Below are 16,877 nucleotides of genomic sequence, written 5' to 3' on the forward strand. Positions count from 1 at the left end.
AATTAAAACAGACATGACACTTATGTACAAGTAAATAGGTACAAACCATACATACAACCATCTACTACAATATAAAACTTATATTCAAAGCACGAGTCTGATATACTATATTATAAAGGGAAATTCTTAAGAATCTCCTCGTTAATCAAGGTCAACATATTATCATACATATGTATACTACTTATATGTATGAATATAAATAAATATTGAATTGTATAAAATAAAATAAAGAGACCTAAAAACGTTTAGTTGAAATATTTAACAAAAGCTTATATGTATGTATATAATAATATAATACTAGCTGAACCCGGCATGCGTTGCAATGCCACAATAACGCATGCAATTCCCGTTCCCGTTCCCGTTGCGTTCCCGTTCTCGCTCCCGTTTCAAGTGATAGTTGGAACTCAACTCGTGTATCTTCAAAAAGTCTCTTTCGAAATTTTTTTATTAAATTGACTGTCACGAACAAACAAACATATATATTGTCTCTTTCGAAATTATATGTATACCAGAATCCGGTGCCTGCGCCCCCGGAGCCTTCGCCCCCAGAGGCTTCACCCCCTAGGCCTTCGCCCCCGGGGACTTCGAATCCTTTGAATCGAAAATAATCGAATCGGCGCCTATGAATCGAAAAAAAATAAATCGAATTTGTCTACGAACTACGAACCAACGAACAACGAACGAAATTTACATCCATACAAAGTCTCTTTCCAAATTATATATTAGATATATGTAGATGTATATATGTATATACATACAATAAGTACAAAATTGGATTTGTCTGCAAAACGAAATTCAAACAAAAACAGCTGTAGTATATGTAGATAACATTAGTGAAATTTTCCGAAGAATTTTCTAAATATTCAATACAAAACCCAAAAGTATGTATAACGAATTAAAATCGAAAAAAAAAGAACCAATTAAAAAATAATAGAAAACATTATCATCAAACGGCACGCACCAGGAAAATCCGGTTCAAACATACATACATATGTATATAGATACTAAAACTACTTACACCGGACCAAGTGAACATTGTGTCAATCGAGGCCCATGTCGCAGGGTCGATACATCCCAGTCACATAAAATTTCACAAAAACAATAGACTAATGGGAAAAACGTATGAAAAAAAAAATACAGTGCGGTCCGTCGTACATACACAAACAGCAATACGAATAATGCAAGAAGAGAACATCAACCTGGGTAGACCGGTCGAAGCAGCACCGTCTGATAGGGTTCATCGTGTTAATGAACCCCACACACACGCGAAAAACGGACTCGTTTTAGATACGGTTTTTATTACAAACGAAAATGTCGTGGCACAGTAATAACAAACAATCGCATCGGACATGTATTTCGCATAAATAATTAACCCTAATGAGTGGCGTGGCGCTGCTCTGCTCATCTTTCAACGAACGACGAAATCAGATACGAGGCGACACTCACAGTTGTTAACTAAATATTTTAAACCGAACACAAACACATCTTAGCGTGAGATCACGGCGATAAGATAAATTAAATTATATAATCGAGTTGATAGTATGTACATACATAGATAGGCACACATACTTCGTACGTGAGCAACTGATTAATAATGCTCGCGAAATATTCATTATCAATCGTTTTTTAGATAATTTTTTCCACTAATTTCCAAATCCCTGTATCTACATAGGTAATGCACATTCAATACATGTATATGTATAAAAATACAAATACAACACGCACGTCCCAATATCCCCTACCTTTCCCAATGGCAATTTCATATATATAGTGAATACTCCCTAGCATTTCAATTGTATGAAAAATCGTCGTTAATAGTACTATTCAGATGATTTTTTTTTTGGAATTTGTAATCTATTCCGTACTGTAGCCAAAAAATCAATTGATTCATTTAATTAGTTAATAAAAATTAAGACATACTCATAACCAAACTTAGGTGGCCAGGATGCTTTAACACAGTGAAAATGGTTCACTATCGTAAATTACTATTGTCTTTTGCTTTGTATTACTCTTGCTTTACAGGACAATTGCAATTGACAATAGTGAACCATTTTTTTTGCGAAAAGCATCCATCGACCGCCTAAGACTACTAATAACTAAAGCCCGGACCCTGAGGGGGCCGTGGATTCTTCAAATGTTGTATATGCATTGTTAAAGGTTTGCCGAACCTTTTTTACAAAGCATTTACAACAATTGAACAATAAAAGGCACGCTTCCAGTCCTACCTCTACTAATAACTAAGCTTCGACGAGACAGTGCTATTTTCCAGGCAAGAGGGTTTGCCTATTGTCAACCTACAAGGCTAGAGAGCAAAAAAAAGGTTCACAATAGAAATTGACAATAGTGAACCCATTTTGTACGCTGAACGCTGATCTCTCGGCGTCGTTAGATCGGCGTCGAAGTTGCTTTCATGCACAAAAAATGGTTCACTACTATAAATTACTATTGTCAACCTTTTTTTTGCTCTCTTGTTTTGTATGCATCCTGGATCCCGGCCATCAAAGTCTATTCATAACTAGAAGTAGGATAGTCACAATGCTATCCATTGTTCGGCAAACCTTTAACAATGCATTTACAACCTTTGAACAATACACGGCCCCCTCAGGCTCCGGTGACTATTCATAACTGAGGAAAGGTGGTCAGGATGCTATTGCCCAACATAAATGGTTCATATTTGTCAATTTCTATTATCAACCAATTTTTTTGCTCTATAGCTTTGTAGGATAATAGTAATTGACAATAGTTAATCCTTTTTATTGGGAAATAGAAACTCCACCGCCAACGACTACTCATAGCACTGAGCGACAAAAAAATACTACCGGAGCGTAGACTAATCAATCTGAACTAAATTTGATCCATTGAATTCGAATATGACAATGATTTATATAAATTACTTATCGTTTATGAGCGTTTAAAAAAACCCATAATTTTTACACATTTTTGGCTTTTGCAGTCTTTAACTCAAAATCTAGCAATGCTGGGGCAAGATTTAAAATTAACTATCTAGAGAATTTTAAAAGTCAAAAAAAATGCTTTTTTTACACATTTTTAAGTATTCGTTTTTTTTATTACAATATTTTTTTCTTTTCTAAGCATTTGAACGTTAAATGATTTTATTTAAAATTTCAAAACACAAACATTAGTTTTCTCTGAAAGTTTCTTACGTAACTCAAATTGATCAAACCAAATTGACGATTTTTTTTTATATACATACATATATACATACATACCTATGTATATGTACATAAAATTAAAACCTAACAGAGAACGTACATACATATATGTATGTACATACGTACATAAGTACATACATATGTAACTTATCCGTTTATCGGAAAAGTTCGTCCACTCGATAGCGTGTACGACGACAACATTCAACAGCGAGTTGATCAGTATCAGCATCCGTCATCGATGCAATCTCTACGATTTCATTTTCTTTTTTTCAACCACACTCATCCACACATTCTATGCGTACGTACACATCGTATCGGTTCTATGTATGTACCTCGCATGTTTGCGAATTTTCCGCCGATTGTTCAGCAGCGATGCAGTTGGGTGCAGGCCGAAGGCTTCGGCGGGTCGCAGTTCGGCGAAAATGTATAGTATATGAACGACTATATGCATGCATACATATGTACATATATTCTATTATGTTTAGTAGGGGGCGTTAGCCACGGCCTGTCGGCAAAGAGCATTGCTCTGAATGGGTGTCTGTTTCCACGTGGTGGTCCCCGTCTCCGTCTGGGTCTGGGTTTAGGCGACTTGAAGAATGCCGAGAGCCTACGATACGGTGCGAAGCATGGCTGTGGCTGTGACTGTGATTGTGACTGTGGCAGTGGCTGTGGATGTAGCTGTGGATGTAGCTGTGGATGTAGCTGTGGATGTGGGCGGAGGCCGACCAGACGCCAAACGCAGACACAATCGATATAACGGCCGACAGACACACACCCACACACACAATCACCCCCAAACACTCACACACACACACCATTACCATCACCCCAAATCATAGTTTATGGCAACCCCATTATCCACAATCAAAAATTCATTCGATGATACATACATATGTCGCGATCAATCCGTAACGTGATCGATTAATACTGAGAATTCGTCGTGTGTGGGCGCCAGTAAGGTTTCGCAAATTAGCAAAACAGTAGATCAGTTTGACATATCTTCAGTTCCATACACTGAACGATTTCAGAAAAAAATAAGCAAAAAGTAAAAAATATTTGAAAAATACAATTTTCTGAAATTAAATTCACCTGTTATACATATGTACATACATACTTTTTTTTTCGGCTGAATTTTCTAGGGCTTCCAAGCCGGTTTAAATCGAAACCGAAAATCCGGCTTTTTGACCATTTTTCAATGGACCGAAAACCAGACTTTTTGGCTCGATCGACCGGATTTTTAAGGTTTTCTTTAATGTTTTTTTCCTCAAAACTAACAATTATGAATTTGAAATTTCTATGAAAGATCAAAATAAATGTGTACATATATCGAAACTCTCTTAGGTAATAGGCGTATATTTCTTTGAACAACAAAAAAAGGTACAGACAGCACTTAGCGGTTTCTTTGAGATTTAGCATGGGAATTTACCGAAATATAATTGATTTTTCTACGAAGGAAGCCCTTTTAATTTTGAGGCCACATACCTAATTTGTTTCCGAAATTTGCAATGGTTTGAAAAGGTTTTGGATTTTTAAGCTATAAAACAGATGCGTAAAAATAACTTTAAAAGATGAAAATCTTTCAACGTTCTAAATCACGATTCCAAAATTATAGTTTTTGTGCGAGGTAACACATTATTTTTTTAATAATATATTCTTGATAGCAGCTTATTTAAATCATTTAATTATTTGTGCGTATTTAGGATCTGCCATTTTACATATATAAAAAAAATTGTATTATTTGTAATATTTGTAATAATAATATACATATAATAATGATCTTATGAAAGTTCATAATGTTTATAACTCAGATTAAGTTATAAAAAACTATTTTTTGCATAATATAATATATATTTCCTTTTTTTTCGATATAAAAATTTTAAACTTAAAAATCTTAATTTTCTGAAATCGATGAAAGCCGACCAATTGTTGGTAAAAAAACTGAAAACCGGCTTTTTCTTTCGGGCAGTTTTTTTGAACCCCTAGGCTGAATCTAAAGGTATTGAGCGGTTTACGAGATGAACTAATCCAAATAAGAGGAGACCTCTACGATGAGGTACGGCTTCCTAATGACTAAAAAATATGAAAAAAAATTAAGACATAACGATTAGCGTTTCATTGCCCGATATGAAGTTTAATCGTGACAGGTTTAGCGGTGTTTGAATTATGTACAAAATACACAGATACACCTTTTACAGTAACCACCATTCGGTATTAATTACATTAATGCAAAAAACACAGAACGATTCGAATAAACTGTATTAAAATGTATGAACAAAATATTATGGTTTGTGAAATAATTGCGTATAATCACAGAGCATATAATGAGCAATTACTGAGATAAATGGAAATATTATACATATGTGTTACCATAAGAGTGTCAGATCTCGAATCAGTAAGCGTTGACTAGTAAGTGTGTACACTAGCTTTGCTTTTTAGCTCAAGCTTACGACGCTATATTCCGCAGATACTCTTACTAGACAAAGTATACACTGACGCACAAATTCATGCACTTGTTGCTGTACACTAGTAAATCTGCTAAATAATGAAATTTGAGTGGTTTCACAGTTGACCAAAGTTTGACGTTGTTCTTCCAATGACTGAAGAAGTTTAACAATTACGCACATCCCTATTACCTACGATTTCAGGTTAGGTTAGGTTACATTTTATTTTATTCATTAATAATAAATATATCGCATTCTTTCAGTTTTTAGTTTAATCCGTCATAGACCGACTACATACATACATATATATGTATACTTATTAAGAATGTTAACTAGTTATTTCTTTCGTAAACATTTACTGCATACGGATAGCTAGTGTATGAATTTACTAGTAAACGTGTTAATTCATTCTCCAGTGTATACTGTTACAGGGTGATTTGACGATGCATACACTTACTATTCAGTGTATACTTATTCGAGCTATACACTCTTACTGTAACATATACACTGAATTTAAAATGTATAAAATCGTGCCTCAGATTTAATGTACTACAGATTTTCACAATTTTCAATTAATTCCATTAAACTTAAGCGAAATTACTACCAACGAAAAAATATCTAATAAGTTCTTATGAAAAATTGTCCATGCTTTAATATATATACATATGTACCATACGAGACATTTACGTATATGTACATGTACGTATATTCAAATTCAAATCAAGCTGAATCCATTTGAAGCAGCATATTAACAAGTTTATAATGTGATGAAAAATGATATATTATGTACATATAAAAAGCGACGTGAAGTATGTGTGGGTATGTGGCAGACGCGTGGACACACACCCAATCATAGCAAAAGTGGAGGAGTGGAGGAGGGGGGGGGGGGTGTGGAACGTCATTTGACGACAGGCATGTGCGACGTTGGGCCGAGTCACGACTGACACATACACACACAGTTCTTTCATCATTTCGAACGGGTTGGATTGGTGAGCGCGTAATGCGCGCACTTTTTACGCTCACGAGTGCGTAATGCGTGCCTATAAAATATTTATACCATAACATATAACTTTATTTTAATTCGTGTATCAATTCCTTTCCGAAACCACCCGTTGAACCATCAACGGGCAGAACACTAGTTTTATAATAAAATTGCAAAATCAATAATGACAGTTGGAAGAACGCTGCATGGGGTTATCGTGCGGAGGAGAGAGCTTCAGTCTGGGCCCATCTGTAAAATGACACCGACAGCCTCCAACACACGCACCGAAAATAAATTTAAAATATACATACACACATTGTCGCACTGTAAAGTTTTCATTGAAAATGTGTGTGATTTTCCAGCAGTTTCTAATATAAAAATCAATACGCTTGGAATTCGCCGATGGAACAGCTGCAAGAAGCTGTCGTATCGGTTGCAAGTAACAAGTAGATAACAAGTATAATATAAGAAACTTCGTCTCGTATCTCGCGGTTAGGGTGAATAGTTTTTCTTTTTTCTTTTTTTTTTTTCGCCTACGACGCGACACCGGCTGCGAATTTTCCTCGTGCGAGAAAAGCACGAGTTCAACGACAACGTCTATTTTCGACACACTTTCGGAAAAAAATTAATAATAAAATAAAAATCATTTACCTCGGATACCTTATATTATTATTTCAAATATGAAATCTGACACAAATAAGGCCGTCAAATGAGGCTACTGATATGATACAATGCATTGGTCTCACCAAAGAAAACCGCGACGTGTTCGTATGCTATGATTAAAAATTATATCAACTTAGTCCGTATGGAATAGTGCCAAATATATTTTTTTAAATATTTAATTTTGGGGTCTACAATAGTTAAATAAGACGACCCGTACATGATTTTTATTTATAACTAGCTGAACCCGGCAGGCGTTGCAGTGCCAGAATAAGGCATGCAATTCCCGTTCCCGTTTCAAATGATGGTGTCGTCATAAACCAACTGGTAACGTGGTTACCAACGAACACATTTCCTCGACTACACAATGGCGCTTCAAACTTTCGCGTCGATAAAATCGTAATTACGAATATTATTATTAAGAAGTTTTTTTTTTTCACAGTGAACTTCCCGGATATGCATACAACAAATCCTGAAAGTTCCATCGTAATCGGTTGTGTGATTTAGGAGCCTATACAAGACAGACATTCATTATATATGTACGTATATAGATAAAAACGTGATTCAAATTAAAATTGCTTTGAGATTTCTTCGTATTTGTGTTTTTCTTCTATACGTAAACTATTATTTCATTAATCTCAACAATTGCGCGATAGGTACCTTATAATAACTTTCGAGGAAAATATCAACACTCCCACGTGCCAAATATAAACGGAAAAAGAATAAAAGGTTACGTCGCCACAGCTAAATTGAAAATGTTTACAAACAAAAGAAACCCAGATTTGATATAAATCATCAGTTATTTTTAGAAACATGTATTTTCGCAGGCATAAGATAATTTTGCATATTCAAAAATAATAAACAAATAAAGATTACCGTAATTATGTTTATATATAATATGTATGTGTATAATGAGTTTAACCCTTTGACTGCTACAACAACGATAAATCGTTGTTTTGAAATCGGCGAAGATTGCTACGACGATCGTTGTTGACGTCATTAATTGTCGTATTTCAATACTTTCTTTGAGCCACCAGCGCATCAGTGGCACGAAACATTTTTTTTATATACGTATTTATATTTATTTTTCAATCAAGCTTTATAAATATTTATCAATTTTTTAAATAAAAGCTCTTCAATTTCGGGTTCATCATCAAAGTAAATTTCGGGTTCGTTGTCAATGTCATATAAGGAGTTATTACTTGGGAATTGATTATTGTCGATAAATTCATTTTCAGAATCAGTAGAGCTGCTGATTTGTCGAGTTCCTCGGTGAGGAGCTATTATTTCGCTTTCATCACTTTCACTGTCCGATATCATTTTGCAGAGTTAAAATAAATGGCAAAAAACAATAGAAATCCGCTTTCAATTATATAGGTCACGAGACGTCACGAATTCATGCAATCAATCAAATGCAACTGAAATGCATACCAAATGTTTATGATACATGTTGAAAAATTATTTGATTATTAGAAACTTCGCATCCTTGTGTGTCTCGCTCACACGTACACAATTAAAACCAAGAAAGAAAGAGAGAAAGACCGCTACCTGTTTCGAATATATCGCATGTTGTAAGGATACATCGATATCTAAAAATAGATTATTGAAAAGAATAAAGCGTCGGAAAAAAATCGTCAAAACTTATTTAGTGTATATATGTAGGTATCTCTTTCGCACGCACGCATGTAAAAGCAAGACAGAAAGAGAGAGCACGAGTCCACGACTGCTTCTTAAAAATGTATATAAAGTATTATAAAAATTACGAGTGTTCGGCGAAGTAAGTATGTAAAAAAAATATTATATTTATTTTTTTTCAAAATAATTACAAATGTTAGCATTTTTCGCTTGGACATTGAAAAACCTCGTAGCAGCCAAAGGGTTAATATTATATCGGAATGTATAATATCTACATATGTACATATATATCACAACTATTTCCACTATCTTCGAGAGGGAAAATTCCGACAAGAAACGGCCGATCAGGATTTATTGTCATCCAAATCATACAAACAGCCATGAATATATATACATATTATATATATAGAACATCACTTTGTGAGATTTGATGAAAATTTGATGGAGCAAATTTCGAATATACAACCGGCTCAACAATACTGTCTGACAGACAGGGGAAAATTCACAGACAGTTTATATACATACATACAATACACACGTAGATTTGTATATTGTTAACCTAACGTGCCAGAAACTTTACACGTGTAAATTCAAGTACATATATACCTATACTATGTAGATGCAACTTATTGAAAATAGTATTTGTATGCATATTTAGATTTGAAGTCGGGTCATGTGAAATCTAAAAATTTGCGGTATACAGTTAATTGCTCGAAATCGATTGCTCGTGAATCTGTCACTGGAATTTCACATTGCTCGAAATGTGAGCTCTTCAATGTAATATACATAATGATAAATATTTGTGCATATTTGAAATACTTACGTTTGGAAAAGATTGTTGATTACGACGTTGTTGTTGTCTTGGGCAGGGCGCGCGGGCTGGCTGCATCTCAGGCTGGCATGTGTCTAATTAAACAATAATTTAAACAATTATAATAAAATTCATATTTAACTTGGGAATAAAACATGATTTATAATGATATTTTTTTTATAAAATAAACTATCCAAATATAAATGAGTTTATTTTAAATTAATACAATTATATTGAAAGCGAAAAATAAATAAAAGAATAACAACGCACTTTCATATGTATGTTGATTGTTAAAATTGTGAACGAATATTTTTAAATAGTAAACATAGACTTAAGTATTGCTACGGAATTAAATATAATAGTAACGATTTAATTGGAGACAAATGATAGCAAAAATAAAGATGTATTTATGTATGTAAATAAATGGAAAAATAATGTATTGAATTTAAACAGCAGACTCGTATTGGCATGTATGCATGTATTGTGAAATGTCACTAATGTTATTATTACAATATTTACCTGATACATATTTTAATACCCGTTATTATAATACATGATTATTATAAAAACACTTCTAATGGAAATATTTAAAAAACGATTACAAAAAAATTATATGTACTCGACGGTTAATAAACAGAACAAAATATTATCGATAAAAAAAGCAGAAAAAAGACAAAAGAATATTTTAGAGAAAATTCATTTTGAATATTTTTAATTGAAAAAAGTTTCTTATGTATAAACCATTGATACTCAGTTGCGTAGGTAGACAAAAACTCAATTGCAGCAATTAAATGAACAGAAATACAATTTAAATTGTCAATTGGGGCATTATTTTGAATATCTGTTGATATAATAAACTGGGATAACATTTTTGGCAAATCAAGCGTCAAACGGGTTGCCAGTAACAAAAATAAAATTTGACGTTTCATTGAAATCACATTTTCATCAATTACATTTTCACTAATCGTAATATCTTAGCAGCCAAAACTTATTTATTTAAGGGTCAGGTTAGGTTAGGTTAAGTTAGGGTTGGCCCTATTCATTTAAAATTGGGTTATCAGGGTTGGTATTTATTTTTGTCAAATTTTATTTTTGTTACTGGCAGCCCATTTAACGCTTGATATGCCGGGCGAAAACCGAATTTGTCGTGCAAGCTATTTTAGAAACGGGCGATATTTTATTTGCCGGGCCAATAAATGGTACCGTAATAAAATTAAAATGCGTCACAGTTGACACCAGAGAAATGATATATTAATATAAAGGCCTTTACGAATAAATAAATTGTGTCAATAAATATGCGGTACGTCTCCATAACTACGCTACAACGCACGGAATATAATCAGGGTCATCACATATTCACTACAGAAATTAAAGTTTTATTTTGATATAGATTTATTTACAATTTGAGTATATGGTGGTGTTGGGCATTGGTGGCCAAACCGTTTCTTTTCTCAGTTGGCGGATTATTTTTATCCACTTTTTTGTATTTGTCTGTCCTTGGGAACTCTTACATTAACGTGTTATGTATAGTTTCAACAAACATATGTATAATATAAAATGATCGATGTTCATATTAATTAAACTTAAATAATTGTTTATTAATATAATTGAGTATTCGGCGGCACCAAGAGAAATGTCTTTACATATATTTAAAAATAATTTTTACATTTCTCTGGTGTCACCCCTGAAATTTTATGTAGAATGCGGGCGATCGCCATGACACTTTTTAAAACTGTCATACTACAATGTTAATTGAATAATATGTTACTTAAATTACCAATTTACTTATAAAAATGTATCCCATGTTGTTTGTTGTGTGTTTTTGAATGCATTGTGCAATTTTTAACGATGCACTTGCCCGTCTTGCGAGTAATATAAACAAACAGAGAAGTTTTTATTGGACATACGTCGAGAACCAAGCATCAAATACGACTGACGCCAAAATTATTTAAAAAGGTCTGTGGACATTCCTCTCTTGACTACAACGTGACGCCTAAAGTCACTTCTATTATTATAACATTTCTCTGGTTGACACATTCATGCGTATTTCCGAGATATTGCGGGGGTGTACTTTATAAGGCTTTCACAAATTTCACTAATCAAAACACAATTATCTGTAAGTATATTAAAATACGTGAAAGTATAATATAAAATCATTTCCCATCGAGCATTATCAGTTCATTATGCGTTCTGACATAACTGCACATAAATTCACATGTTGCACGTGAGCCGTCGACAATCTACACAAACTAGAAGGAAAATCGCTACGTATCGACTATAAATAACGAGAAAAACTTCAAACAGAACGTTTCATACACTAATAGGCTATCAAATTAAAATTCTTGAACGCTTTTACAATTTCCGCGCGGCCGCTTACGATGGCTCACAACCAACTAACTGTATATACATATGTATTGCGTGCACGTATGGACTTTGAGAAAATTTATTTCAGATGTGTGCATATTTACGGATTCGAGCATTTCGATCTGAATGGCAGTGGAATATGAACGTGGAAAAGGACGTGGCATGAGAGATACGTGGACCCAAAAGTGTGCGTTTTCCAGTGGGCATTTTTGCCATTCACTCCTGGACAGACTTATGTACATAGTTCAACAGATAAACCGGGAGATAGGTGGAGTCACGACGATATCAGCCGGATATCCTGGCAATATGCCAGATAGCCACATGGCATATTTCTAAAAGAGCAGTCAATACTATGGAAGCTGATAAAGTGGGTACGACCGACCACAATGCCTCCCGTAGGACAAAATTCAATAATCCCAATCACCTATATATGTACCTATATATATTACCCGCACCTACCGGTCTGTTCGAAGAGAGAAAAATAAAATTCCCAAAGACTAAGTATATAAAATTGATTAAAATTGAAATTAGATAAAGTATATTCATAGATTCTATAGACATAGGCGATTTTCTTATCTGTCTGGCCAAATATTTTTCATTTATTCTGCGCATTTTGCCATTAAAATTTCACACAGAGGAAATATATACATAGATGCTTATATAATAAGTACGTGTAATTTTCAAAATTTGACGATTCATCTACAGTAGGGAGGCCAGCCGTTCCATGTTCAAAATGAACGGTAATATCCTATAAAATTATAAAACAATCTAATCTTGTATAATTGTGTTTTAAACTAGATTGTTGGTTTGTACAAAAGTTTCAATGTCCTCAAATTTTAGCCCGAAAATTAAATAGAACTTGAATTTGGAAAAACTGGTGAAATTGATCAATTGAACTCACATATGACGGGTTGAAAACCAGACTGGTACAAGTCAAATTTTTAAATAATAGTCAAAGTGCTAAAATAATAGTCTTGTCAACCAATTAATGAATAACAATCTAGTCTTCTTAATGTATAATTTCGAAAGAGACTTTGTATGTAACTATGTAAGGTTGTATGTATGGTTTGGTTCGTAGAATCCGTGACTAATAAATAATTTTCTATGACAACGATATCGATATTGATTTTGGTTCCGTTTTCGATTTCGATTCCGATTTCAGTTCCGATTTCTGATTCCGATTTCAGTTCCAATTTCGGGTTCCGATTTCAGTTCCGATTTAAGTTCCAATTTCCGGTTGCGATTTCCGATTCCGATTATCGGTACAGATTTAAGGTACGATTTCCGATTCCTTTATCAGTTCCTGTTCCGGATTCTTTATTCAGTTCTGTATCCGGATTATTTTTTCATTTCCGGATCCAAATACCATTTTCATTTCCAGATAAGGATTACTTTTTCAGTTCCAATTTCCAATTACGATTTCAATTCCGATGACCAGTTTTAATTTCAGTTCCAATTTCTGATTGACTGTCGTTCATTTTTTTTCGATTCAATAACAAAAAACAAATAAATGTTTACCACTAAATTATCCATGTGTACGCGGTTTATATTACAAACATCGAAAGAATCCGAGTAAAACCACTAGTCTAATATAAAAGAAACAAATCTTATGTACAATTCGGGTCTACGTCACGGGCCGGAAAACGCAAATATCGAAAACAACGATCGAAAATCGAATGATCTTAAGTCGAAAGATAAAAAAAAAAGGTTGCATGGTAAACGGTACATACTCACTTAATTTGCGCGAGCAGGATACAACAGGAACAAGAGGAACAGGCTTTTCCTCCCGTATTAATGTGCGCGCGCAGAATACGGGAGGAAAAGCCTGTTCCTCTTGTTCCTGTTGTATCCTGCTCGCGCAAATTAAGTGAGTATGTACCGTTTACCATGCATCCTATTTTTTTGATCTTTCGACTTAAGATCTTTCGATTTTCGATATTTGCCTTCCGATATTTGCGTTTTCCGGCATTTCACATTCCGGCCCGTCACGGAGACCGGTACAATTCGATTCAATTTGATTTACCAAGCATTAATAAACCAAAGTATTCATGTAATGAAACCCGTATATAATCTGAACCGTTACTGAAGACTAAATTTTGAAATAACAGGAAGCTACTGGCTAAATAGATAGATTGATTTTTACAAACTAATAAATAACCTTGTAATAAAATATTCAATGAAAAAATATTCAAAAAATTTTTCATTGCGTATTTAAAATTATTATTATATTAGAATTGAGTACCTAATCATTTATATTATTAGATCCAGCTTCTACAGCGCGAACTCATCAATTTTAGTAATTCTTATCTGTGAGTTTATAACAACGCTTATCGTTTCATTTATCTGAATAGTCGAGATTTAGTATCAGATTATTTCTAAATATCAGCTAAAATTTGTGAACACTGCACTTCGTGCAATTAATTTAATTGAAAACAAAAATAAAATTGGATCGATTCCTGCATTGAAATGTCAATTCAGTCATAAAATGTATCCGATTGTACTGGTTGATTGGTATGGGAAGAATCGGAACATGATATTCAAAAGCCCTTTTGTATAAATCAGAATGATCAGTGGAATTTTGGAATTAAGACAGCGTTCCAAGAAACCAAATTAACCGCATATCAATAGGGTCAACCTATGTATAATATGTAGTGTCTGCACGACATTTTGAAAAATTCGGTCAATTCACAATACCCAGAACTGTATTTCATATCTACCAGAATTCATCAGACGGAAAATATTAATTAATTTTCAAGTGATATTGAATGAGCGATGAGTCCATTCCGCTTAGATATTTACAGAGTTCCATCACAATTTCAAACTTCTCCAAGTTTACGAATAATAAATAATCTTCAACCCCTGCTGAACTACCTTTTGTGGCTCTCCCTATCAATTAATCACGTCTTAGAGATTAAATAATGATACGGTAGAGCGGTCAGCTATACGCTCAATTAGAATTTGAAAGGATTGTGTCGTATGAAAGGGATACTCATGGACGCTAGCGTCATTTTATAAGAAACTTCACCTTCAAGATTGACGATGGCGACACCATACTTTTCTGGCAGTGTTTAAATGGGTCACGAATTTCTTCTAATTGTATATATCGAAAAATATAACCATCAAGATTGCAACGATGACATTACTATTGAAAGCGATGCGCAGGCTGACGTCAGAAAGATGCAGTTTGCATTGTGTTAAAACGGCACATAACTAAAGCGTAAGGTCAACTCAATTTCGCCTTGGGAGACTGATGCAATGATATCATCAATCGACGACGACATATTTCATTCTCAATAAAATATGTATTATCGTGTTCCTTCGCAAGACACCCTTAAAAGTGACATGGGTTTGAAAATCCATTGAGTTATTGCCCACATTTTGCATGAAATTTTTTTTTTATTAAATTGTTTAATATATAAAAGTGGCATGCAGTGACTTTTAAAACAGATTACTTACTATGGACAAAAAATATTTTTAGTTTTTGAATTATAATTATAATTTATCTTGAAGTGATGAGTATAATTTTTCAATTTTGTGCTAACAGAAAAATTCTAGTAGCCTACATTTAATAATAACATCTTGTTTGTATTCAAAACTTAATCTTCCAAGTGATTTATCGAACAATCGAGCGAGAACGCAACATTTCAAGACCTCGTTATTTGTTTCCGTGCACTTTACACTTATTTGTTCTGAAGAAATCGCTTGCAATTTTTGTGCTCACAAAGTTATACATATGTGTTATTTTAACAGAAAAAAATAGTTCAGGATGATGTTCGATAGACACGAATCAGAATATTCTTAGTGAAAGTGCTATAAATACTTGAAGAGAATTTTTAGAACAGAATTGAGACGACGAGACCGTGCAAGCGAACGACGCGGTGGACCATACCATAACAATTCACTACCACTACCATTATCTCTGATAGGGTCGATTTCGGTTTCCAAACTTCACTTATCCGAATGAACTATATTAATATGGAAAACGATTAACCCTATAGTAACTAAAGGGACTAGGCTGAACTAGAGTCTAGTTCAATGACGGCACGCCACTGGGATATACAAATACATACATACATACATATATGTGTGTAGATATAATTACTTAGAGGAGAGATTCACAATCCCGCTATGCTGGAGAGACTAAAATTCTGGGCCCCGGAAAATCATAGAGTTTTGTGAAAACATGATATCTTTCTTTTGCCAATTAGGGCTAAATCAAACGTGCTCATGAACTCTCCCCTCTCGAGAGCTGTTTGACTCCTTAACTTACTGGCACATTACTTGAACCTCTTCAATGCCAGTTATGTTGAGTTGGTGGAACACATCCTAAATAGCACGATATAATTTTTCAATCATATTTATTTTTTTTTTTATTTTGTGTACATATTTCTTACTTGATTTTTATTATTTCTTTATGATTTTTATTAATCCTGATTTTTTTTAACTTATATTTGTATTATAACCACATTGACGCTTTGGGGCAACCTGTCAAGTCTCTGTGGTATTGATTTTTTAAAATAAAATAAAATATAACTGCCATCAAATTAACAAGTTTAATAAACTTTCTAAATAAATATATATGTATATAGTTTAAAGCCCAATCTACATATGTATGAATATGTATGAATACAGAAGCAATATATCAACCTTCAAGCTTTTAGATTAAATTTGTCTATGAATATATTTACATACGTACTTATGTACATAGAAATATGTATAGTTGCTACTGGAAAGGTTTATGTTTACATTGTACAAATTTAAAGTTTACACACATTTGTCATTTGGTATTCGATGCCATTATCAATACGATC

General features: G+C 33.6%; 1 protein-coding gene across 5 annotated transcripts in view; it reads right to left on the reverse strand.

The window, feature by feature from the left end:
- The window catches only part of shep (RNA binding motif single stranded interacting protein alan shepard), a 108,156-nt gene that overhangs the window by 72,359 nt on the left and 18,920 nt on the right, over nt 1–16,877 (reverse strand). For all 5 annotated transcript variants that reach the window (XR_013260940.1, XM_077436915.1, XM_077436914.1 and 2 more), the window contains exon 2: nt 9,715–9,797. Coding sequence is in view for 4 of the 5 variants with exons in the window: in XM_077436911.1 (XP_077293037.1) it covers nt 9,715–9,797 (83 nt within the window). In the remaining variant the exon portion in view is untranslated. The remainder of the gene's footprint in view (nt 1–9,714; nt 9,798–16,877) is intronic.

The sequence above is a fragment of the Arctopsyche grandis genome, chromosome 8 (assembly GCF_051622035.1).
Source record: "Arctopsyche grandis isolate Sample6627 chromosome 8, ASM5162203v2, whole genome shotgun sequence".
In the NCBI taxonomy this organism is placed as follows: Eukaryota; Metazoa; Arthropoda; class Insecta; order Trichoptera; family Hydropsychidae; genus Arctopsyche; species Arctopsyche grandis.